General features: G+C 28.5%; 2 protein-coding genes across 3 annotated transcripts in view; both read left to right on the plus strand.

Annotated features, from left to right (window-relative positions):
• The window catches only part of LOC111624098 (GATOR complex protein NPRL3-like), a 42,839-nt gene extending 40,021 nt beyond the window's left edge, over positions 1–2,818 (plus strand). Inside the window, exons 12-13 of the mRNA XM_023366880.1 lie at positions 1,803–2,007; positions 2,100–2,818. Coding sequence (XP_023222648.1) covers positions 1,803–2,007; positions 2,100–2,262 — 368 coding nt within the window. The 3' untranslated portion in view covers positions 2,263–2,818. The remainder of the gene's footprint in view (positions 1–1,802; positions 2,008–2,099) is intronic.
• LOC111624239 lies at positions 2,155–23,341 on the plus strand. Of its 2 annotated transcripts, none has more exons than XM_023367061.1 (3): positions 2,155–2,264; positions 11,347–11,831; positions 23,084–23,341. In XM_023367061.1, the coding sequence occupies exons 2-3, from the start codon at positions 11,422–11,424 to the stop codon at positions 23,184–23,186; spliced, it is 513 nt and encodes a 170-aa protein (XP_023222829.1). In that variant the 5' UTR covers positions 2,155–2,264; positions 11,347–11,421; the 3' UTR covers positions 23,187–23,341. The 2 variants fall into 2 exon arrangements, with proteins under 2 accessions (XP_023222829.1, XP_023222824.1); XM_023367056.1 differs by lacking the exon at positions 2,155–2,264 and adding an exon at positions 7,860–7,998.
• The last annotated feature ends 4,194 nt before the right edge of the window (positions 23,342–27,535 follow it).

Consider the following 27,535-nt stretch of genomic DNA (forward strand, 5'->3'; position numbering starts at 1 on the left):
AACTGGGAAATTTTACCTCATCCACCATATTTGCCAGATATTGCTCCCAGTGATTATCATCTTTTTCGGAGTTTGCAGAATTTTTTAAAAGGAAAAACTTTTGAGGATGAGAACAATGTAAAAAAGGCTATTTCTGAATATTTTGATTCAAAACCGAAATCATTTTACAAAGACGGGATTAAAAAGCTACCATCAAGATGGCAAGAAATTGTACAAAATAATGGTGAATACATTATACATTTAAATAAAATTCAATTAAAATTTTTTGTTGCTTTTTTTGTAGACAAAAATATGCATGAACTTATGGACTGACCTGATAATTAATCCTGTTTAAAAATTTGAAAAATTCTATCATATCCACATCTTTTCTGTCCTTTAATCTTAAGATGTAGTTAGCAATTAAGAGGCACCTGTTTTGTTTCTATTCACTTTTGATGTCATTCAGTCTTGAAAGTATTCATTATTTTATAAAAACTTGAAATTGAATATTTTAAAATATGAAAAAACAGAGGCAACCAAATCCTAATGATAATGTTGATTCAAGAGTTTGTTATGTTAAACGAGGTAATGTAAAATTATAAAAAAATACAATAAAAAGTCTAAGTTAGTGGCATTACTCGTATTTAATATTTTTTTTATCTAATTTAAATATTCAGTTTTATAATAGAAAACTCAACTCTGAGGTATACATGTATAAAGTTTTTGTCTAGAAACAAAAACTTAATAGTTGTTGGTCCTATTATTGGGTCAATATATTCATTCTTTGCCATGATAAATAACTTTGTCCGAATGGCAATTATTAAGTTTCTGAAGACAAAGTCTGTCCAAAAAGAAACCACCATTTATTGACGGTTCCTTTTTGGACAGACTTTGTTTTCAGAAACATATTACACTTTGTTGAAATAGCTATTTTTTTTTTTGTTAGTTATATGTCACTATTATGGTAATGCATATGTTAGACTTATTAAAATACAAAATTTTATTTTATTAGCATAGTTATTTCTGAAGATTTTAAATGTAAATACACTACTTATAAAATACAATGTAATTTTTGTGAATTAATTTAAAATAATTTTATAAGAATAATTTAGAAAATAATAAAATAAAATGGAGAAGGCACTGAGGTCGACATTACATGTATGTTTTTAGAAAAATCTCAACAGATGGCATTAGGTTAGAAATTGCTAGTGAAAAACCTGTTTGTATTCTGCTATAATTAGTCAATGCTTTCTAGATATAATTTCTAATAATTTTTAAGTTTTGATTCACTTACACTCAAGAAAATTAATTACTTCCATCTATGATCCAACTTAAATTTAAGTAAAATACACTGTAAAATGTAATATGCTGCATTAAGAAATAAGATTTATATCTTTGATGATATAACTTATTTTTTCAGTGTGTAATAATTGATTGGTTGTAACAAAATCTTAATTGTAATTATAGAAAAAGGAATAAGAGTTCAATATAGAACTTTACTGAAACATGTAGATAATGTACTGTACAAAATTGGATTTAAACTTTAAGAACAGATTATATAAACTATGTTAATTTTTTCAAATATATTTGAATTCATTCCCCTACAGCATTAGATTTTTTGAATCATTAAGATGGTTTGGTTTTACTATATTATAATTCTTATCAAATTTCTTAGTGATCATTATTATAAACCAATAAATGATGATCTTTTGTGAATTTAATTTTATTACACTATGTTAGATAATACTATTAGTATTTTCATGATTAATTCATAAACATAAAGAAAAAACTCTTTTTCAATTTATCAAATTTATCCTAATTAGTTCCTAGTGAAGAGTCTCTGACAACAAGTCCCAATCAGCGAACTCCAATTTCAGAAATATCTTCAAAAGGTGGATCAGAAGAAGATCTTTCGTGTCACGAGAAAACAGAGATTATGCTATTGTGTGGTCTCTCACCATCAGAAAGAGAGAGTATATTGTCAGTACCATCAGCTAACAACATTGATGATCTGAAACTTTTTGCACGGTAAAATATTATTTATTAATTTTCAAAATAGTCTTTCAACAGATATTGTGTAATTATTATGTATATCAATATAATATTAATATATATTTCAGATTATGTAGATATTTTAGAGGAGGTCATCATTTAGAAGAAATTATGTATTATGAAAATGTACGGAGATCACAGCTTCATACTCTCCTTGATAAATTTCGTGATGTTCTAATTACCTGTCCTCATGAAGATGCTGCAGTTGCTGCATTTTATGGAAAAACATGATAGTAAATTTATTTTTCTTTTGTTATGTAAACAGCTTTTGTAGATTGTGTTTCATCTTTCTTTAAAAATTTTATAAGAAAAAAAAATAACACAGAGAGAATTCTTAACTAAAAGTAAGATAATTACTAAATGATCTGGCAGATTATTTATCAGGCTATATAATCTGGAGGATCATTTAGCAACACTAATTGAATCAGGTTATTGTATATGTCATTATACAAGTAAGACAATCTTTTCAAATGGTTCTTTCTGCATTGACTTAAACTGAAGGAAGAGAAATTCAATCAAAATATAATTTTGATTGAAAGGAAAATATAAAACCAAACTTTTACAGATGACAAATATTCACTTTGCTATCATTTGTATATTTGAATTTGATATGGAAGTTTTTATATAAATTTCATAAAAACACATTTAAAATGGGATATATGTGGCTGTGTAAATATGTAATTTGGACAGATTGTCTGCTCTCAGACATTGATGTATTATATTTTTATACCATATTGGTATAATATAAATAGTAATTTATGATTTTCTTTTTCTTATTATTTTGTATAGGTGATAAAAATGAGTTTTTATATTAAAATCAAATCATTTTTGATTTGAAATAATTTATTTAAACTTAAGATATTATTTTTAATATAGATAATATTCAGTAGTAGTTTTTCTTTTTTCAATATATTATTTATTAATATGATATTTTACACTTAAATATCAAAAAATATAAAATTTATTTTCATTTTCATATCCTTAAACATTGAGATTTTGTAAATCATAAATACCAAAGCAATAAAATGAAATGATTTCTAAATAAAAGAACAATTAAATACAATTTAGGTTTCATTTATATTGTAAATATTAGTATAACATTTACAATGAAAATGAAATGTTCTAAATAATTTTAACCTGAGAAAGCTTGTTAACTAAAATACTAATTTAGTTATAATAATGATATATGGTTTATTTTAAATAAATTAATTAGAAAAACAAACTTTATGTATATTAAACTTAAAATTTATTTTTGTGAATATTAGAGATACAGTAATATACAATTGTGAATAAAATCAAAATAGAATATTTTGTCAATTTTTCATCTTATTTATGTATATTTTTTTTAAATATATGAATTAAGAACAANACAATATATAAGGCATTTTATCACTATCAACATGAGTCATACTTTTTAGAACCATAATCTATCTAAAGTCTGTAAGTTTGAGTCTAAGGCTAAAGCTATACTATTGTGGCTTTTTTACTTTATTTTGTTAAAGATATTACAACCATTCAATAACTTTAAAGCTTAAAGAACTAAGACAAAACTTAAAAATAAAATCAAGATTATATTTTTATTAAAACAGTATAAAATATAAAGTAATAGGATATAATAGAAAGGAACTATAAAAAGAAAATCAGGAGCATCTTCCTCTACTAGTTCTATTTTTTTTTTTAAGATTGTATTGTTTGAATATAAAATATAACCTGAAAAATTTGGTTAATCAAATTATTATCTAAGAGTAAATATATTATTTATATTACAATTTAAATTTATTAGGAGTTGGAGTCTGTCCTCTGACTCTGGTAACTCCAGAACTGCTTTCAACTCCAACTCCACAACTCTGATTTCATAGCCTTGTATTTTAAAAAATATACGAGGGCTGTTCAAAAAGTATCAGACCTTTGGTCGGCAAAAATACATTTATTGATTTTGAGGTACAAAACTCTAATCCCCTTCAAAGTAGTCTCCTTGCTAGTGTATACACTTCTCCCAGCGCTCCTGCCATTGCTGGAAACACTGCTGGAAAGCATCTTTTGGAATGGCCATCAGCCGGTCCGTCGCATTCCACATGATGTCTTCTCTCAACTAAAATCAGGCTCCTTTTAGTGGCATTTTCAGCTTGGGAAATAGCCAAAAGTCACATGGAGCCATGTGGGGAGAGTACAGAGCGTGATGAACCACAGGAGTGTTGTGTTTGGCGACAAAAGCCCGAATCAGATGCGCAGAATGGGCAGATGCGTTATCACGATGGAGCTGCCAAGTTTTGATTGATCACAGATCCGGTCGTTTGCGTCACACAGCATCACAAAGACGACGAAGGACCTCCTGGTAGTACTCCTTTGTGGTGGTTTGGCCTTGTGGTGCGTACTCACGATACACCACCCCACGAGAGTTGAAAAAACTGTCAACATGACCTTGATATTGCTGCGGATCTGCCATGCTTTTTTGGCCTCAAGGATCGTCCCTGAAAGCCTGCTGAATCTTGCGAATGGTTTATGCTTGGATATCGCCAAGGTTTTTGGCAAAATTTGATGCAATATCGCTCTCACGTTGTTCAGTCATTTTCTAACTTAGTGGAATCTGACGAGCACTCACTACATGTTCTCACTTATAGGCCAACTGCCAGCAACTGACGCTTCCTGCAGGCGGGAAAAAATTCAGGACTGTGCATGACTGTCCCCTCCACAATTCCACCGAAAGAGGCCTCCCGCGCATCATTGGTTTACGCGGAAAAAATAAAAGTCCGATACTTTTTTTAACAGACCTCGTATTTTAAGATGAAAATATATAATTGCATGGATTTTTAAAATATTAGTTTAAACAAGTAATTATGGCAAGATGCAATAATAATTAATCACACATATCTGTATATTAATATTTATTTGAAAATAAGAATTAAAATTAAATATTCACCAGTTTTTTTTAATTTGATAGATTATATTTTAAAAAATTAAAATATCTTTCGATACTGTTTATATTTTATGAAACTGTTTGTTTAAAAAATTTATTTGTGTTATTTCTCTCTTGATAAAAATAAACATGTTTCATACAAACTGATTTTGTTTTTAATCATTCATTACAAAACAAGTATTAATTTAAACATTATATAATAAGTGAAAACTAATATATTAATTTACATTTATTTATAAGATTTTACATTAATACTCGTATATTGATTCTTCAGTTTTTCTCTTTATATATCACTTTGAATTTTTGATTCTGAAAAAACTATGTATAATTTGGAATGAAGAAGCATGTAAGAATCAAAAATAATATGTTTTTATAAAATAAATAGCTGCATGTAAGTTAGAATGAGATTTAATAATTTCTTGACAAAATATAAGTTGCTATTTTTTTTTTTTTCTGAATTGACAGTTTAACATTTTACAACATTTTTAATTGTATGATTGAAAACAATTCTAAAGATATAGAAGCAAAACATTTCAGTTATTGGACAGTTTTTAGTCTATCACTTATCACTCACATATTAAAGAATAGAGAAAAGAAAGGAAACATAATAATTGCATATGTTTCCAATTAAGACTGTTATTAATTATACTGGCATATATTTAATTTATTCATTTTATTCTAGTAATAAAATAAAATTTTATAATTTAATAGAAATATTAAAATTTTTTTCCTCTATTATTATTATTGTGTGTACAAACTATTTTAATAATTTTTATGAGAAATATAATATTTGTAAAACAGAGATCAAACTTAAAAGTATAAATGCATATTACAAACTTTTCTAAGAAATACTTTTATAGCCTACTCATTTATACATAGCCGAATTTTGTACATAGCATGATACAATCAATAACATTACAGGAAAAACCTTTCAGCAAATGATGCACAAAAGTATCTAGATTTATGATCTTTCCCTCTTACACATTGCTAGAATAAAATGGACAGCAGAAATCTCTTAGATCAATTTAGCTATATAAAACGTTTAAAATTTTACATTTTAAAGATTTAAATTCCAGTAAGAATTTTTAAAGCGTTTAGAAGTGAGAGTATTAATCTTTTTATGCAATAGAATTTAAAATGAAGGGATTGTTTTGAATGTATTTAAATTCATATTTCCATCTATAAAAATAATATATAGATTCTCAATTATAAAATTTTCTGCATTGAAAATGTGTAGAGAACAACACACATGTTGAAAGCCAAATTAATTTGTTTTTCATTATTTTATGGCTTCATTTAGCGGCAGTAGCACATTAATTTTATGATGTGACTTGTACATGATGCACGGTGAATACATGTATACATTTCGAAAATTGCAGTTTTTCCTCAATCGAATTATTTTCCTCTTACATTAAAAATTGAAATTAATAATGCATATACGAAACTTCTAATTTATAATATGTAATAATTAGATTTAGATTTATAGTTGAGTACATTTCTCCTCCCTATCTTGGAATTCTTGTTTTATGAGATCCGGGCGTATCTGTATTGATATAACCTTCATCTTCGGATCTCCATTCAAACCTAACATCGTGGAAATATTTAATTGCGTATTTGTTAAGGTCATTTCTGCTTTTTTAAATTGTGTTTTTTCGCAGAAATCGGAATATCAATCTCTGGCTTTTCTATTTTGGCATATCCGATCATTATGACATAATTCATCAATTTCGTCATTCTATTGCCGGATTTTTTTTCTTATAAACAACGAATACATTTCCATTGTTTCGCCACTCGTTAAGAAATTAGTTCCACTATTCTCTACTTCATAACTCTTGGTTAAAAATTTCGTCAAAAAAGAATCCTGTTGTTGTTGGTTATAAAAGAGTTGCTATAACAACCGATAGAAAATCGAACCATGGGGTCGAGTGCAATGACGTCACCCCACTAGGTGAAGATTAGGTCATTCTCCCATTTGATAGTCGATAATGGGGCACGCTCTTTCTTAGAAAAAGGAGTAATCGAAACAAATTTTTAATACATAAAATAATTAATAAAAGTACCTTTATCTTTAATAGCTTTTAAAGAAGGGATGAAATGCCAATACTCCTAAATATTTGTATCTAGCTATCTCTCCACCCCATCTATGTCAAAAGATGTGAAGAAACTGGGTGTGACGAAACCGCACCCATTCTTCTAAAGAGCTGACAACTGTGAAAATATGACTTTGCGTATCTGTGTAATGAGCAAAAAGACACTTCAAATATTTCGACCAAGAACAAAGTTATTAGCTAAACTTTAGTAATTATTTTAGCAAATGCTATTTGTGGCATCTATTCGAATCATAATTATATTCCATATAACTGAACAGTTAAGAGAGAATAAGCTGTCTAGCACGATTAATACAGCTAAACTTCCGAAACATAAATGATTTAATGGATAAAGTAATGAGTCATTTTATTATGAAGTAGATTATACAGTCGAATATAATCGTAATGAAATTTTCGTCGCATCAATATATTTAAAAGCAAATGACAATTTGCAAAGTTAACGAGTTTTAAAAAATAATAATTTAAAAATTTAATTTATTTTTTTTCTGTACACGGAAACAAAACTGCTATCAAAATAAGTTAAATTATTTAATGTAGCCTGTTAGAAAGAATTTATGCGATTTATATGAATTTAATTTCCTGACGTTAATCACAGCAGTCGACTTCTTTATAATTAGTTAGCGACTGGGTGTTACAGCTAATGTAAATTTTCAATCGTCCCAATTGCCGCTGACTTTAGGATCTTAATTGTGCAGAATCACGTCACGTTACTGATTCAAACGTAGTGCGCTTTACCTCTTCTCAGTGGATCAATCCAAGCGATTCTCACCAAGCATGCGTTGTATATTCGGTTAACGTCGATCTCATACTGCGTGCTCAGGTGCTGCACCTATCTACAGCTGCCTACCTGCTTGCCAGTTAACAGTCGTCCTATTATCAACTTTCTACAAATGTAATTAAGGAAATGTATAGAAAATATAGTTGAAGCTATAAAGGATACAGGTAAAAGTTTTTCGATAGTTTAGTAATATGTTATTTATAATTATATATTTAACTTTAAATGGTCGCAGCTGGCGAATACTATTATAAAATTAAATTATTTGTATACGATAGGAAATTCGAAATCGTAGCTAAATTTTCTCTATTTTAAAGCCAGTTCCTAAAAAGATTTGTTGATAGTACAAATATTTATCGTTCGTCGAGCTGTCGTTAATTTAAGAGCATTTTCTGTAAACATTTATAATACGTCGAAGGCCATTTAATAATTTATCAAATTAATTAATGAATAAATTTACACAAATGAAGATATTTTACAGTCAGTGCGTCTGTTAATACCAGGGTTTTTATTTTTGCAAAGATTAAATATTGAAAATTGACTCCTGTAAAGCGAACTTTACCTCATGCTTCGAACTTGAGCAAATAACCTTGAAAAATAAATAGAATTTATTTAAAATAATAATAATAGTAATAATAATATTTTTACTGATGTGTTAGCAAAGTTAAAATTTTCCACAAATATGCATTTTGTATAATAACTCGTACCAAAATCCATTTTGTAATTTTTCGTGTAGTGTTTAAAAATTTAAAATTTAAAGCTTTTTTTTTTAAATGTAAGCGTATAGGTTGCTTCCGGTATCTATTCAAATTAATGAAAAGCTCTAAGTCAGGCAGCTGACATCTTATATCTCAGATAATTAATTTAATCTGGCTTATGCGGAAGAAGCGATGCGTGAAGAGGATTAAGATCTTTACTCTTAGCTTATTTTCCGGATTAATGAAACTTAAGAATTAAATTCGTAAAAACGAGACAAAGAGTAGGTCAGTTATCTAAAGTAGACCTGAGGTTGAACTCGAAACTCAACAAGGTTATCGATAAAAGTCTTTCCCCGCTCTGTTAGCGACGGAAACAAGCCTTCGATTCTGTCAACGTCCGGTCTTAACTATTCAGTTTGACCACTGAACCACGCCCTCCACTGTCTCAGTTTTTAACTGGTACTTCCTTTCTGGCCAATCATACAAAACGATTCTAGTATGAAATTCCAAAAATGTCGGTGTTTTCCCCAATTAGAATGAAGCTATTGTGTAGTTACTAATTGCTTGGCGGAAATTCTTATTGCGGAAAGATATACAAAGAAAAATATAGGTACAGTACAAACTCGACGATAACTATATGCGAATAACTGAAGCCCTTTGAGGAAGTAACACGATGAGTATAATCCACTTAAAGAGAAACTTTCTACTTTTAAAGAACCTAAAATAATTTTACAGGAAAAATTACGCAAGAAATCTTTAAGGAGCGAGAAAATAATATATAAATAATAGTTGTTTATCTGTTTTATTTATTTATATTTTTAGAAATTAATATTTTTCGTATCGAGATAGACGAATTATTTAACAAAAATTAAATATAACAAACTCTTAAAATTATTCATACTGTTCCTCCTTTCGGTAGTTATTACGACCTTGAATCACGCAACAGTGTGTTAAAATGAAGAATTTTTTTCTTTCTCCCCTCGAACGAAGAATAGGAGAAAGAAAGAAAATTTTAAATGGTTTATGCTGTAAATACTAGCGTAGCGAAACACTATTTACCACTTTTTCCAAACTACTAATTATAGACTTTATAAAGAACGTGTTTAATCCCAACTCGTCGGAGAACGTCTCTCTTAAAATTCAAGAAAAATATATTAAAATTTTGGCAAGCTTCGTGCGAATGTATTTTAAGTTAATAAAGCCACACAAGTAATATAGAAGCCGTTATCCACTATTGGAATTCGGGTGTGGTCTGTAATTTTACAGATTGTATCTATTCGCAGTAATTCATCAAAATTTTGTAATTTGGTGTTTGTAAAGACTATTTCGATGAAAAGCTGACAGAGATCGGTGTCTGTCTGTCATCAGATTTTCGATTTTAGTCAAGAATTTGTTACAATTTTTTTTTTTTTAATATGAATCTTGGGAAGAATAAATTCGGAAATATGCAATAAAAATATAAACTTACTATCGATATTTATATTACTTTTTTTTCTGCGTATGATTAACAAATATTAGGACAGACTTTTTAATGAGGAAAAAGTTTTCTTAAATTAACAGAAATTTATGTTCATTTTGTAGTAGAAAAGTTTTAAAATGCGTATTTAATAAGCCAGAACACTTAAAGGAAAATTTTTAAATTTTACTACACTAAATTATTGAAGTGTAGGACATTTTTCTTCGATTTTCTCTGCTATAAATCATCATTACTTATTCTCTGAATAGATCCTAGTATGATAAAAAGAGTTTTTTCTCAAGTTCACAGAAAAATAAATCTTCGTTTAATAAGTAAATATTTCAGAATTATTATACTGCTAGATTTTTCAAACAGGAAAACAGAACATATATAGGAAAACAAATAGCGAATAAAAATACATTTATAAGAATAAAGGATGTTAGTATGTAAAATGATAGACATTCAATAAAACAATTATATTCATTTTAAATTGACAAGACAAAACTGACGAAGTACAATAGATCCCATTATATAAAAATTCTAGTTAAGTCAGAATTTCGTTGAAATTACTTATATTTTCTTAATTTTTTTTGAACTGATACGCTCTCGGTATAGTCGTTAGTCTCACTCAAGTTCCCACAGGTTAGCAATACAAATGCCCTCGTAAAATGCCAAAACCATATAAAAACGGGAGATCAAACTTTCACTTCATAGTAAGCAAACTCTGTGTAGTAATAAAAAAAGAAAATTTTATGGCAGGACGAGAAAACTATTTCAGTGACATAACTCCAAATTGCATTTGTGGCACGCTATCTGCATTTGCGTGGCGCAGTTATGATTTTCGAGTCACTGAACTTTACTCATAAGATGATGATCCTGTAGGACATGCAGAAAACCAATTCGTGTAATTTCGCTTTTAGATAAAGTATAGATTATTATCTTCAAAATATATTACTACCAGTAAAAAATTTTTTAGCTATTTTGATAGTTGATTTATGTGTTTACATCAATAATTTCAGGATATAAAGAAGAATAAAAGTCATATTTGTAAACGATTCCAATTTTTAAAAATCATATCTGTATTATTTAAAGCAAGTATAATTTGAATAATATATGGTAATTTGCTACTGTATATTTGTTACAGAGGAATTCAAATTTTGTTTACAAAGTACGGGATGTAATTTTATTTACATTTATACATATTGATTGTAATTTTCCTTCATGATTATTTTGTAATTCTGTTTATAAATTGTATGAATCTAAAATTTAATTTAATATAGCGGATGTTATTAGATTTTTAACAAGTAATTCAGTTTAAACTAAGAGAACAAATTCTTAACATAATCTAATTTCAATTTTAGCATATCACGATGAATTTGGATGAGAGTAGAGTGATTTTATATTTTGGAATCCAGATTCTCTGACAATCCTCGGCAATGGGTAAAATGAACTTTCGCGCCACTCTTTTAAGAGCATGGCTGATATCAATCGTACTTCTCTTCCTAGTTGGAGTGATATTGTTAGTGTGTGGAGCAATTTTTGGAGCAAACAAATCTTTACTAATCACGGGTGTTATCTGTGTGACTATTGCAATTCCGATGATATTATTTTACATTGGTATCAAGCGATGTAGAAGAAAGAGAAATCAATGCAAAGGCCAAAGCAACGGTCAAGTATCTACTATATACCCACCCGAATATTATACTCAAACTCCTCCAGGCTTAAAAACGGATTATCCCATGGGACCGTTTTTGATCATGACTTTACCTAGATCTAGAGAGGACAGAAGAGGAAGCTGCCATTTCGAAGAGAGTGCAAACTCTACACCGAGTGCTTCTTGTCATCGGTAAGTTTTATATGTTTTAAAATGAAAATATATATGTTTGTTGAAATGTTTCGCTTATTTCTCAAATAATCATAATGTGATCTGTTTAATATTTTTTAAAATTTGAATATATACAGTACTTTAGTTTTCCAACTACTAATTTTATTGTGTATCCATGTTTTCTTATTCTTTATGTCACATTTCTTGAACATCGATGCAACAGTTTATAGGCAATATTTATATTTTCCACTCACGAAACTGCCACTTCATAATGTGCTTCATAAAAAGACTGAGATTACCCATATCATACTTAGCATATTATGACTGAAATTTAAATATAAATTACTATCAATTCACTTTTTTGTAATATGCTGTTGAGAATTATGATTACGATTTGCTCATACAAGGTCCCAGCACACTACGAGGCCTCTGTATAGACGGCTTCAATTGTTCATTATTATGATCTAATCCCTAATAGAGTCGATTCGCATGAATGAAAAAGGTGGAAACCAAGCCGCGACCCGAATTATCAAAGAAAAATGACGAGGATCCAGATCGGATTCAAACTTATCAACTTATCAGGCTATCAGATTAACGTATTGGTTATTAAATCTATTGAAGTAGCATGTCATGAACCATTTACATTTGGATAGATAAGCTTTTACATTGCACATTTATAAAATTTAATATGAAAATAAATCTTGTCAAAAAGAACGAAAATATAGCTTAATCTAAGAGAGAGAGAATTTGTTTTACGGAAAGCAGGGAAAATAGTAGCAATAAAGTTTAATTAATGTTTATTTTATTAGGAATTTCAATGATAATGAAGTTTTGAGCATTACTTTTCACGTATCTGTTTTAATCGCATAGAAATAATAATAGTCATCTTGGCAATAATAAAACATTTATTTAATGTAGAAGATAATTCTTTAATTTTTGAAACTTGTTCTCTTCTTTAGATAAGTTTCATCGATTGCTTGGAAGTATGTACCGTATGTAAGCTATATATAAGAATTACATCGACAATTTTGGTATAAAAAAAAAGGACAATTTCCGAAACAATCCCAAAGGGCTAATGTCTTGTATTGTGAATATGGACCCAATCTACATCTTTGCTTCTACAAGACAAACAATTTTTCTCATCTTTCTCTAAAGGAAAAACTTCATTTTTTTCTTTTCTTTATCGGAATTTAATAACGGTTTTTTTTGTTTTTGCTATTTACTTTCTAATCGTTTCATTTCTAGCGACGTTTTCTTTAATGTGTTTATAAGTATAGCGTATCTTTTTCTTTTCACGAGAACTATTTTTTATTTTTGTTTTTGTTAGTAATGCTTTAAGAAAAGTGAACAATGTTTTCTAGAGAAAAGAGGCATTTAGTATAGAATATGTGATTAATAAATCATATATTTATATCGAACTCATTCGTTTAAATATTTTCCATTTCTAACAAAGTTTGAAACTATAAAACATAACTCAATTTATAAAATAAATAAATGTAACAATAAGAAATAAAAGACCGTTACTCTATACAGTATAAATTATTTTAGAATTTTGTTTCTTTTATAATTAATGATGTAATCTAAGTCATTTTACCTCATGTTATATATTTTTAAAAATAAAACAAACGAGGAATCTGTATCCAATTCAAAATTGCATCAATGTCATCACTATCGATATTGTTTCTCATATTATTACTGAAAAAGGCTAATAATACTTTTATTATTCACTTATTATTGTTAAATTTAAATATATCTTTGTTACTACATCTCCTGTTGCATCTCTCGCGACGTTTTTTCGAATTAATATTAGATATGCCAATAACTATTTTCTAGTAACATTCTGATAGAAAAAAATCTATCTAGACTATACCTGTATAGCTTTTTATAATTATTATTTTTACAATTTATCAGAAAATATTTAATTTTTAGATTAAAAAAACTAATATTTATATTAATTCCGGAATGAAATTTAATTATCAAGCAAATTTACAAGTTTATTTCATATTTTTATTTCTTAGCAATTCCCTCAATAAGCTATAGTTTTGCATAAAAATTTCCGTAATTTCTATAAAATAATCATTTAAGAAAATAATGATATAGTTTATATCAATACTCAATGCATTTGTTTTAAACACTCTGATTAAGTTAGAATATTCGAAAAGATGCATTGAGATGATAAAACATAGACTAATTTTAGTATTAAACAGATTCGAATAGATAATGCAGTGCTTAAATTTCCATTTTAAGTAGAGAGAAAAAAACTGTTTGCAGTGTTTTACAAATACTGTAATGCAAAAATTCAAATAAGTTAAATCAACTATTTTCGTTCCCTCAGAAGTTATATTTGGGAAAAAGCTTAATATCATGCACATACTAAAAATGAACTTTATTCTTAATTTAATCAGAATTTTTGTAATTTAAGTCAGAAAAAAAGTCAATATTCTATTTTCAGAGCTTAGAATATCAGTTAAAGTTTTTTTTTATTAAATCTTTAATAATAATTTTAAATATTAAAAACGATTAGTATAAAAGAATGAAAGATTAATGATACTGATAATCTATTAAAGATTTTATGTATTACTACATTAAACGTGTTATTTAATGGCATTCAAAGGTGCAAATGTAAAAATGATTTAAGAAATTCTTCTTTATTTCAATTTGAAATGATCGAATGGATTATGATAAAATATAATTTTAACTTTCTTTTTTTTAAAGTTAATGCTTTTCTCCGTTACTAAACTCCAATCTACTTTTTTTTAATTGTCACAGATAAATATATAAAAAGTTTCAATGAAAACCAATAGCAATATTTTTAATAATTTTATTCCGATTTAAAATTTAGAATTCAGCAGGTTGAATTTTGTCCAGATGTAACACTTCCCAGGAATACAAATTTTATCATATAATTTTTATTCTAATTTCCTAAGCATATTTAAATTTGTATTTTCTTTCACATGAATTTAAAATTCATATTCATATTTGATATTTTAAAAGCAAATTTCAACTGAATATCTTACCTTTTAAGGAATGTTTTCATTATAAATCTTTAAAATATTAATTACAATATGATTCTTTCTTGAAATCTTTATTAAAACCCATTCGAATGTGTATTTGAATGTGGCATATTATTTGTAATACATATAATGTTGTTAATATTATTAAATATACTAATCTTTAATATTTGTGAAAAATTTTAAAAATTTTCAGAAAGTTTGATTCCTTCGGAGATGAGATCAATTCACAAAAACATAAAAATTCAAAAATTATATAGAAAATTGTATGAAAATAGCTCAAGATAGAACTTAAATATAATAAACAAATAGCATTCAAACTGTAAAATCTTATTTTTAAAAATCCAAATACCTATAAAAAAATAAATTAAAACTTAAAAAAAATTGTTTTACTTACGTAAATATAATTATTTTTTCTTTTAATTACTTTAATCACAGTTATTTCCTGTAAAAATAAAAGTATTTTGCTTTATTTTCAACTGGGATGACAATTTTAAATAAAAGATCAATATTAATTTTTTTAGCTTATTTGTTTAACATATAATACTAATTAAAACTTTCTCAAGTTTAGTTTACAATAAACAATGATTTTGAGATTAAAATCTTGTTTATATAATTGAAAGGCTGAGCGCAACAGTGGTCTAACCCTCTTTTCTTATTGTACAGTACTGTAAAGTAGTGTAGGCTAGTTTTTCTCTGTTATATTTGTTTCTTTTCGACAATACTTAAATAGAACTCTAGTAACCTTTCATAGTATTTAGAGACAGTATATTTAATGGTACTGTTAACAAAATTTCAAAATGGGAGAGGATTAAACCACTGTTGCTCTCAGCCTTTCAATTGTAACTTGATGGTTCTATTATTGTTTTGATTTATAAGTATTAAGTATACTATTTCACGAGTTTTCTCTATAAATATTTTGTTATTCAAATTACTGTTATTATAGAGAAAAATAATACTGTATTTAATTAATTTTCATTTTTAGACATTTTTGTTGGATAAGTCTGTAATGATTTTTACTTTCACGCCTGTTACATCATAGAGGGAAAGTTGGCGATAGGTCAAAAAAATGACTTCCCCATGTTTTACATTTTTTGACTCGAGACCTTGAAACGTCCAGGTTTTTTTACTGTGTGTATAGATATTAGCATTTTGGGGACAATTTTCCACACTCTCTGAAGCTTAAGACATATGAAAAAGCTTCTAAATTATGAAGTGTTTAGAAGAAAGTGTTTACCAAATAAAAAATAATCTCTAACCTTAAAATTAAGCTCTTTGCCTTTTTATTATAATTAATAACATAAAAGTTTTTTAAAAATAAAANAGATTATTTAATAAAGAGTAATCATCAGTATGTATTGATGCAATTGTGTTCTATGGGTAAGAAGATAATTAATAGTTTGTATAATATTGTAATTTTTACATTGAGAAGATTAATAATTTTCTCTAGAAGCATAGAAATTCGTGATTAATTAATTCAACGTTCAAACTTCATGTAAAACACACAAAAGAGCCGTTTTTTTTATGAAAATTTCTCATTTTTTTAATGATGAAAACGAAAAAATTCTATCGATCTTCACATTTAATATCATTTATATTCAATATTTTCGACTAGAAATAGTTTAGAAAACATATATATTGATCAAACACACGCTAAATATTCTCAATATCTACGAGATGTATTGATATTTTCACTTGTTTTTCTATGGATGTAAACAAGAATATCTTCATTTCTCAACGAAGAAAACATCAATAATTTTTACAGTAGGTGTTGAATGATAAGATTTATAGAAAGAAAAATTAAAAAAGTACCTTAGGCATCTAAATTTTAAGAAATTTGATTAATACAGAGAATAATATGTATAAGTCTACGAGTCAAAGTATGTGTCTTGTACAAGAAGAATTGGAGGAAAGGTTGGTTTTGATATAAGAAAAAAAAAAGATACATTATCATATTTTCTCAAGAAATTCTAGAGATGTCACATTATATTTCGAGTCACGCATTTTATTTTTGCTTTTTATTTATCGATTCGTATAGAGAAGCGTGCATAACTGATACCACACGCGCCGCGCCAGACGTAATTTTATTGTATACAAAAATGCAAAAAGAAAGAAAAATGTTTTTAACAAAAACCGTTATGAATTAGTAATGAAAGTAAAATTTATAAAAATAACAAATTTTAATTAAACGCAAGGTCGAAACAGGAAACGAAAATTATTCTGATAACGCCAATGTCGCGTCGCATTAGTCGCTTTGTAGCGCGACTAACGTGTCGTCCGAGTAGACCGCGCGACGATCGTATTATACTTTTACGATTTGAAAATATTCCACCTAAACTCTACATTTTGAAGCTTTCCCTACTTCTGTTATCGTTATTATCGACTTATTTACAATATACGAATCAAATTGGAGTTATTTTTTAATGGGATTTAGACTAAGCGCCTCCGAACAGATGCAAAACGAGGTGATTAAAGTTTCAGTATTAAATTACCGCATCGCTACAGTGCTTCTGCAAGAACCGAAAAGCTTTGTTGGACCCCTAGGAAGGCGTAATTGCCAAATTTCAATCGCTCATTTGTTCCGCAGGTGAAGCACAAGTCTCGAACTGCATCTGTTACCAACGTTATCGATCCCCCTCAGGTAACCCAGACAAGTCCAATAATAATCTGACCATTCTTTAATACAGTCAGCCTTATAACTATTCAACTAAACTCTACCCAAAATTTGAGACCCCTCACTAATGAGAACTGAGCGGATCGATCCCGTATTATCGACATTTCGGCAATGGCGCGTTATAGCGTCATGGCACCCAGGCGAATTTCAATTAGGGGCCATATATACAGTGTTGACTTCAGACATTTTTCTACGGGAAAAAAAAATATTTTCTTGTAAAATAGTGGTTTGGGGTTCCCTGTTGGTGTGGACCCCAGGAATTGCCCGTTTTGCCCATAGGATAATGAGCCACTGCATTTCGGTGGCAAAATCAGTGGCTAAGACCCCATAGATAATATAGAACCGGATAAAACTGTTATATATAAAATTTTGGAGCCTGAAAAATTCCTGAAAATCCAACGCGTTGTCACAAAATATATTACTTTTGGCTGGAGCCTCGAGTCGGGTATATCCTTCAATGTAATTGCTACTTAACACCAAATAACGTTTCGAATTAAATCCATCGCTTATAATAAATGGTAGAAAGAGAAATTCTAATCTTGTGCCTTTTCTTTGTTAACTTATTGATCCGATTTAACCTTGAAAAGATGTGACACTTTCTAAAATCGGTTGCATCTTATTCAAATTCGTCTGGAATGGGTGCAGTTTTCTCCATTCTTTGAATCAAAGAAAGGACGGCTCTAGTCTACAAGCATCTTCACCATAATAATTAATCAACTTATCTAAATGGCAACGTCCCACCATTGATAAGAATTTTGTTAACGATCAAGACATTTAATAAATCAACTTTAGATACTTAGTAGACTATCGTATCGATTTTTAGTTCGATAGTCTACCAGTTAATTAAATGTTTTGATTATTTATCGTGAGAGAGAGAAGATAGCTTACATTCGAAATCTTTAAGAGTAAAAGTGATTTGTTAAACGAAAATGTTTTAAATTATAATTAATCTGAACAATGATTTAGTACTTTTAAGGCTCATATATTAATATATACTTACATATAACATAGACTTACAGGACACTCCACAGCTTGTATGGAGCTCGAGGATAGAGAGGGTCCCTTCTGCCTCTTAGGGGTCCCTTTTGGCTTTTTTTAACAAATGATATCGTAGAATGTTTCTTTATTTTCTCCTATTAAAAATAACATTAATTTTGTAAAGTAGGAACCACGTTTTCTCCGGGATGGTGGAAAACTCCTCAGCTTCATCCATCGCAGCATTTTAAAAAAAAATTTTAGCTTAAATAATATTTTTAAACAATTGTATATCATTTGAGTGCTATTAAAAAATATGCTGAGGGATGAAAACAAATAAAGAATGCCAGGAAAGTTAATTTATTTTGTTTTACAAAATAACAACAGCATTAATGGCCAGCTTTTTTATAACTTGAAAACTTATCCCAATTTTATTCAACCTTAAAAAAAAAAACAAAACAGTTGACAATCTCACCTTAATCGAAGTATAAATTCAACAATATAAATCACATTCCCCAATTTAATATTCCCCGTACAAACTACTTATTGTCTGCATCAGAGGCTACTTAACAGTTTTAATATGCAAAACAATCTTGCCTGCTTGATTGATAATGATAACTCGTTATCGTAGATTGTTATCTTCGATAAAGCAAACACGCTATTCGCTACAGTTTGCAAAACAGGTATCAAATACAGACAATTAATTACGTTTAGAACCAAAATCTCTGTTATGACTCACTTTTTAACATAATGCTAGAAAATCAAGTTATTTCGGGTCTCGCACTTAAGGAGGCCTCAAAACATTCGCTTAATTTATTTTTAAAAATATATTACAATTATATAAACTGTTTTACACTATACTGAAGGCCTCAAAAAGGTAAGTGACTAAGGCATGTGAGGGTCTCTGTCATAAATATTAAAAAAAAAATTATACCTTTTTATTTCTGTTTTCATATATAATATTTATATTATAAAATGATAATGGAATCTTATCTAAAATGTAATTATAGATATCTCGAAACGTGCAATATATTTATCTCTACTCTCCTGAAATATTTATGTTTTGCGAAATATTCGAAGTAAAATATTAGAATAATAACTGATATAAAATATACAATTAGGTATTTATTTCATATCTGATAACCTAACGGATTAAATATATATATTAGGAAGTACAGTACTTAACTGATACCGTAGTCAATGTATTAGGCAAATATTTACTAATATTTTTGATCGTGTACAATAGTAGCCGAGTGATGAAACCACTCAAGAATAGAGTAATTAATCGCGGGTTCGCCAACGGTGAAGTTTTCCGTGTTTTTTCGCGTGTCTAACAACTAAATAGGAGCCAGTTTTCTATAGAAGTTCTTCAGGAGGCATCTCCCGTGTGTTGTATGGTCTTGTCCACTTAAATCCAATACCTTTGATTCATTATGGTGTAATATATAGTTTGTTTTCGTAGTAAGGAAACGTAATCAAGATGTATTTGTCTAGTAAAAATACTATATCCTTTTTTTTACAAGGTAATACTTAGGCGATTTGCCGAGGAGGTTACCTCCCTGGAAGACTTTCTATGGAAAACTGGCCTACTTAGGTGTTACAAACATGAAGAAACCTCAAAAAACTCCACGTGCCAGGCTGTTATTGAGGCGAGAACCCACAACCAGCTACCATTGTTCGGTGGTTTAATCTATTCGGTTTAATCTTTCAAACACGCTCTGAAATTTTAGTATAAAATTGTGAATTTTTCTTAAAGAAATGACAATTTCTTATTTTCAATTTCTAAGAGTCAATTTCTTTGATTCCATATCTTAAAACTAATCGAATCGTGTAGATCTGATTCACTATAATTTAAATTTATATGATTATAATTTATATACACACAGGAATAGACTANAAAATTCCGTCTGATGTATATAAATACCTGCGGATAGCCGCTAAACTCGATAAAATTTATTGTTACTTTTTATGTTTTAATAATTATTTGTACATTTTTAAGGAAATTTTCAATAAAAAAAACTACAAATATATGAGTTACATAAAGCTATTCTTCTAAAATTAAAAAAATACTTGCCGAACGACATATATAATAAGATGTTAGCCTACTGCAATAGGGGCTTCGGGTTCGAATCCAGTTCAGACCTTTAGCGTATATCATAGGAAGTATGGATCGGGCATTGTTCCGCTTCCGCGCCCTTCATGGTCAATTCTATTGTGGATTAGATCCATCAAAATGGGCATAATTTTGGCCGATTATAAGCATGCAATTTGCCAGTACATCGTGTTAAATAAGAAGATAATTATTTCACTGTGGTAAACCGCAAAAAAAAATAAATAAATCAAAAAATACACTAAGGGGTGTTATGTATATTTAATGCATTATATTTCCAAACAGAAAATGTAGAAAAATTCGAAATAACTTAAATATAACGAAGATAAGAAAAGAAATTTTAATTTGGACTCGATTATTTTAGAACTAAACCTTCCATAACAGCAGTAATCGCGGGTTCGGTTCTCGGCTACTTCATGCGTAAGGATTTTCGTTTTCGTTTAATTTATATGATAATTTGTTATTTATAGAACTGAATTTATTATTCAGCTTTATATTCACTGGCAATTGCGACATTAGTCATTAACAACGAAAAATATTTTAAAATGTTTTTGTACGATTCATGTTTGTATTTTATTTTTTTTAAAAAAAATATCGGCTTGCAGTTATTGTTGAAATAATAAAATACCAGGATAAAGTACTTTCGCAAGAAAATTGCAGCTTATAAAAAGTATCGAATTGTGGATAATACATTATTGAAAATAAAAATAAAAATCTTTACTTTCTTTGGTTTAATGTGCTTTATATCTTATCGTTAAGTGAAAGATTTAAACTAGATTTTCTTTCCGTTTAAATGGGGTGGGGTTTTGAAATTCTAAATCCTTAACTTTAACCTTCAAAATGGAGATGTAATCCCACCTGCTGATAAGATTCATAAATTCAATGTCGTTTTTTCTTTCTTCAATTCTCTACTTCTTACTTTCGGATTTTTAATAAATTTATATTTGTAGATTAAATCTTTCAATTTATGCTGATAGTTTAACATGGATCACTTCTATCAATTAACTGCCTGTGTGAAACTGTGTAGAAATCAGAATATATTGCAATATTCTTTGTTCTTAGTCGTTAAATATATCATATTCACAATACTCCGGCCATTTAATATAATATTTATGATAAACATATAAAATTATAATATAATCGATACACACATTTGCATATGTAGTCCATTAAATTATTTAAATATCGTTTAATCTTTCAATGAACAAAATATTGTGAGTGAGCTGCTGGGTATTTACGCTGTCATTTTAACTTATATATATATATATATATATAGGCTATAATAGCAATAATTGATAGAAAGCCAAGATGGAGGAGGATAGTAAAGCCTGTGAGCAATGGCCACTGACAGGAACATAAAAATACCCGTTGTTTGGAAGTTGTTTTGTATGAATTTTAAGAAGAAACCTTTCTGAAAAGATGATCGCCGTTTAGAGGTGTTGATGAGTCTATGTATTTTTAATTTTATTATTTTAGAGAAGAGTAGGAACCTACATTGTGACTAGTGCGAGTTCCATCTTACACCTCTAAACTCTCGAATAAAATACGCCTACTAATTAAACGATTTTCTTTAAAAAAAAAGTACTATAAAACTGTTAAGAATAAATTCTTCTTGTCCACAGAATGCTAATTTTCAAAATATGTTATAAATAAGTCTTATAAATGTTATAAAATTATAATTTAATTTTATAACATTTATAAGACTTATAATTTTCACTTGATAACTTCAAACGTCGCTATTTTGAAACAAAATGGCGTCGTTTGAATCTTTAAATTAGATTTCATAGAATTTTTCATATTAATAAAAATATACGTTATTTAAATTCGGGAATTTCTTAATGTAAAACAAATCATTTATCTGAAATTTATATAAAATAAGTCTCAAATAATATAAAGAAAAGCCAAAAATGGCGGCCGTTATGAATTCTTGACACAAATCTCAAATAATTGCTATATATTATTCATTTAAAAAAGTTGGCAACATTGTTGCTGGACTTCCTGACACATTGTTTTCATCCCTAATAATTGTTACCATTTATAAGTCTTCAGATTGATTCGAGAGATATTAATGATGTGGGACCATATTTCCCGAAACATTTTTCCGATTTTCCTGAAAATTTCTAGGAACATTTTCCTCTAATGCACGAACCTTCCTGCAAAATTTCGAAAATTTTCGACAAAAGGCACGGGAGTTATTAAGCATCAAAAGGAATGAAAATATCGTGTCCCCTCACACACACTAACATCCAAATATATAGAAAACCTCCCGATTTATTTTGCATTTCTCGAAGGTCCCCTGAGTCCAAAATGTAAAAAAAAAAATTTTTTTTGGCCGATCACCATACTTTTCTTCTGTTATATAACAGTTGGGAAAGTAAAATAATAAGTAATTAAGTAATACGCAAGTAAGTCTTGTAAGAACCAAGTAATAAAGACATCAAATATTTTAAACTTATAGGAATACCTAATTCATATATATTTTTTCTTCTTCTTCTTCTTTCAGAAAATTAGCTATGAATCGCAAAAACGTTCCTCCTTTAGCGAGCGCAGAGACTCTAACTCCATCTTTGCTGTCTACTTCGACAGGATTCGATAGCGTGATCTAGAACTAAGGAAGAAACCGAGAGTATCATCTACTAATGCATGGTTTCCGTGACCCTCGTAAAAAAAAAAAAAAGTGCAGGAGATGATGTTGCCATAGAAACTATTGAGATATATCGAAGCCAAATTGATCAAAATAAAACCAGAAGCGACCATTTATCCCCAATCGACAAGTCAATCGTTAACGGAATAAGTTTCTACGTGGTTCATTTACTGGTGGCCAAAACATCGTGAACTATTTCAATTAAATTAATTTAAAATGATTTAAATATATGAAAATATTCGTAAAAACAAAAAAGAAAATTTTGATGATTTTTGAATATTTAAAATACAGACAGACCTCTTAACAAAGGCCACCACATAAACATAAAAACGGCCGTTGTTTGGAGGTTATCGTGATATTTCTGTTCCAAAAATAAAAAAAGTTCCTGAAAAAAAAAAGCCGCTGTTTAGAGGTGGCCGTTGTTTGGAGGTGTCCGTTATTACAGGTTCGACTGTGTGTATAAATAAAGGAAATTGGAAAAAGTTAAGACAAAGAAGAATATTTTAATACCATTTTTATATTGTCATTTGTGAATTTTTTTTAAATATAATTTATCCTCCATTAGCTAGTTTATTATTCAAATTCTTTTGCTTTTCTCTCAATTAAATTAGTAAATATTTTATTTTTTTAAATTGTTCCATTTATTATAAGATAAAATGTTATAAAGTAACTTTAAATTAGATTAAATTCTGTACATTGAAACACAATAATTCATTTAAATTAAATTAAATTATAGATTTCTGTCTTATTTTATTTTTATAAAAGAAGAAGAATATAATTATTCACATTTTAATGTAAATTTTCTATCTAATTTGTACTTTTTTCCTTTTTTTTCCTAAGATTATTGTGACTTAAACCAGTTTTTTAACTGATTTTAATGATAATAATTTAGTAAATTTTCCTATAAAGGTGCTTAAATTATACATATATACCACTAAAAAAAAAAGGATTTTATTAGTTAATTCCGACTTCAATTCACTCAAATTAATTAACTCCAAAGTTTGTCTTCTAAAAAAAAACTTTTTTATAGAAGGAATAAAATAAAAATTTCAAAAAACAGATGTGCTTCGTGGCCAAAAACCTTCTAAAAAATCAATAAATAAAAGTCATCCTTTTTTTAATATAGAATTTATTTTAAATTTTCGAAACTTATTGTTGCCCTTTAAAATATATAGGCCTATATATTTTTTAATACTTAAGCATTTAAAATATCAAATTTTTAATATTCCTACATAAAATTTCTTTTTTTTTAATGCCAAGCCATTCATTACCATTCACATTACTAAATTAATCACTTAAAAAGATTGGGTTTCCAATAGATCCTTCCTTTAAAGTTAATTTATTTTCTATAAAATAATAAATAAATATAATTTTTAACAACTTAAAAATATCATTTTTTTATATATATATATATTTTTTNTACTTAGGCGATTTGCCGAGGAGGTTGCCTCCCTGGAAGACTTTCTATGGAAAACTGGCCTACTTAGGTGTTACAAACATGAAGAAACCTCAAAAAACTCCACGTGCCAGGCTGTTATTGAGGCGAGAACCCACAACCAGCTACCATTGTTCGGTGGTTTAATCTATTCGGTTTAATCTTTCAAACACGCTCTGAAATTTTAGTATAAAATTGTGAATTTTTCTTAAAGAAATGACAATTTCTTATTTTCAATTTCTAAGAGTCAATTTCTTTGATTCCATATCTTAAAACTAATCGAATCGTGTAGATCTGATTCACTATAATTTAAATTTATATGATTATAATTTATATACACACAGGAATAGAATATCAAATAAGCATATCTCATTAGATAATCTATCTTCTAGTTTGAAACAAATATTAAAATGCTAATATAAAATTTTAATATGAAACATGTTGCGCATTTATATGGGGAGTCCGAATTTGATTCCCGTTAGAGCAATTCTGCCTTTTTTTTTTTTTTATAATCCCGTCAATAGCCTTTGAATGATGAGTTTTGAAGCACGTAACATGAATTTAAAAATGGGGCTGAAAAAAGGCCTTTCTTTAGTGTTCACAGAGCGTAAAGAGTAAAAGACATACCAGAAGAGATTTTGTAAAAATACCCAGACTTAACTTGTTAACGACTTTTTTGGGAGTGATAATTTTTACTAACCCACCTTTGTTATAGCCTATATATAACAGAAGGAAAGTATGGCAATCGGTCAAAACATAACCCCCCAGATTGTTACATTTTTGGACTCATGGGATCTTAAAACGTCGAGAAATGCAAAAAATTCGGGGGGGGGATATTTTCTGTATGTTTGGATGTTAGTGTATGTGGGGGAGGCGCACGACTTTGTTCACCCTCTTTCAATCTTTATAACTCTTGTGTTTTTTGTCGAAAATTTCTGAAACTTTGCAGGGAGGTTTGTATATTAGGGGGAATAGTACTATTTAATTTTGGTGATTAAAGGTCGACGGGGTGGAGAGATAAAGGGGTGTCATAATTCGAGTATGATCAGACTTCGTGACGATTTTAGTCGTTATTAGCATTTACAATATCTTTATAACAATAGTCTCTACACTCAAAATTAAGCCTTTTTGCCAGTTTATAATAATTTAAAATATTTAAAAATTTTAAATAAAATATCATAACAGATGGCACCACACATGCGGGTTTAGCTATTGCCGGAAAAGTTAAGCAACTCGTTGATGAATTAAATACGATTTTTAGAAGAAAAAAAAATTTGATTAAATTTTCATTAAATCGAATATTAAAATCATATTAAAATTAACCCACCAGTAGCTGACTGGATAACACTACTAGTGATTTGTTGTGGGTTCGTGCCTGGCCATCGGGATGACCACGTGGAGTTTCCGAGTTTTCTTCACGTTTGTAACACCTAAATAGGAGCCAGTTTCCCATAGAACACCATTCGGGAGGCATCACTCTCGGCAGATCGCCCATATGTCGCTTTGCCGTATGCAAACAAAAAAACCCTATTGGACTGATTGGCATAGATAAAACATAATGAGTAATTCTCAGATCCCGCTTAAAATCATTGTAATTTAGATTGATTTTGGTTCGAATTCATTGATTTTGAATATAAAATACAATAAAAATACCATTCCTGTATCCTCTGATCCGGAATGGATTCAATTTCGGTTTCCCAAACATATGAAAGGTGTCAATTTTCAAGATTGATTTTTTTTTTGTAGCGCAAAAACTACACGAAAAATATAGTGATTCGAGAACAGGTAATTTCATGTTGACTTATTAATAATTCCTACTTTCAAAATCTTTCTTGGTCTCAGAAAGTAGGACAAAGATCTTAGAAAGTAAAATCAAAAGGAATTAATCGAATAAATGTAAGAAAACACAAAGCAATATAAAGAATTAAACTTATAAATAAGTGTAATAAATCTTTTAATTATATTATTAGAACATAAATGTCGGTTAAATTATCTGCCGCACGCAATCGACAACTAATTAGAGGCACTTGTACTACTTGGACCATTGCTGCAACTTGTACTATTATTAGATAAATAAATGGTTTTACAAGTCTTGAACTGTGGAAGGAGAGTTCGATTTCCTCAGCAAAGAAATAAATAAAAACATTATTATTTCGTTCAATAAGATCATTCATTTTACATATAGTAGTTTGTCAAGCCCTACCAGAGGAGGATGCAACCAGGGACATAAGCTTTAAAGGGACCATCAGAGGAAAAAAATTAAAAAAATTGCCCATTAAATTATTTTTCTACTTCAAAATCATCATATTATTTGTACAAACAAGGTCTCCTAAAGGTCCCCAAAATAATCTTTGCACAGAGAGCTCTCCATTTTCTCGGGGACCCTGTAGCCTAGTTTGTTTTTTATTGAAAAATTATTGAATATTTTAATTTTTATAACAGTAATTACAAAAATTATTTTCTCGAATACGATAAAATTTGTATATTTAAGCTATATTTATAATAGAGAAATCGTAAACCCGTAATGAATTCGAAGCATTTAAGAAAGGATTCTGGAGCATAAAGGATACTTAAAACATTTTTTAAGTAAATATTTAAAAATTCTTGGCTAAACTTTCGAAATTTTTTCGAATCGTTATACTGAAAATATTCTAAATAAAACTTTCAGAAACAGAATATTTTCGGAATTAATGATTCTTATAAAATTGAATGGGGGAGAAATTTCTATTTCTTAGTGTAATTTTTCGCTCGATCCCTACGGAATGTATCGATATTTCGAGTTGTTTAAACTCTATTTATTTTTTATTTATAAGTTATGCTAGTATCTCCATATGAACACTAGAAGAAGATTATTGATAGATGGCACCACGTGCCGG

This window comes from Centruroides sculpturatus, unplaced genomic scaffold, assembly GCF_000671375.1.
Source record: "Centruroides sculpturatus isolate CEXI.00-Female unplaced genomic scaffold, Cexi_2.0 scaffold27, whole genome shotgun sequence".
NCBI classification, from domain to species: Eukaryota; Metazoa; Arthropoda; class Arachnida; order Scorpiones; family Buthidae; genus Centruroides; species Centruroides sculpturatus.

What these genes read in the sequence shown, in the direction of transcription:
- LOC111624239 (XM_023367061.1), top strand. Translation starts at nt 11,422, where the DNA reads ATGGGTAAAATGAACTTTCGCGCCACTCTTTTAAGAGCATGGCTGATA. An exon ending in CCGAGTGCTTCTTGTCATCG is followed by an intron (nt 11,832 to 23,083) that starts GTAAGTTTTATA and finishes TTCTTCTTTCAG; the next exon opens with AAAATTAGCTATGAATCGCA.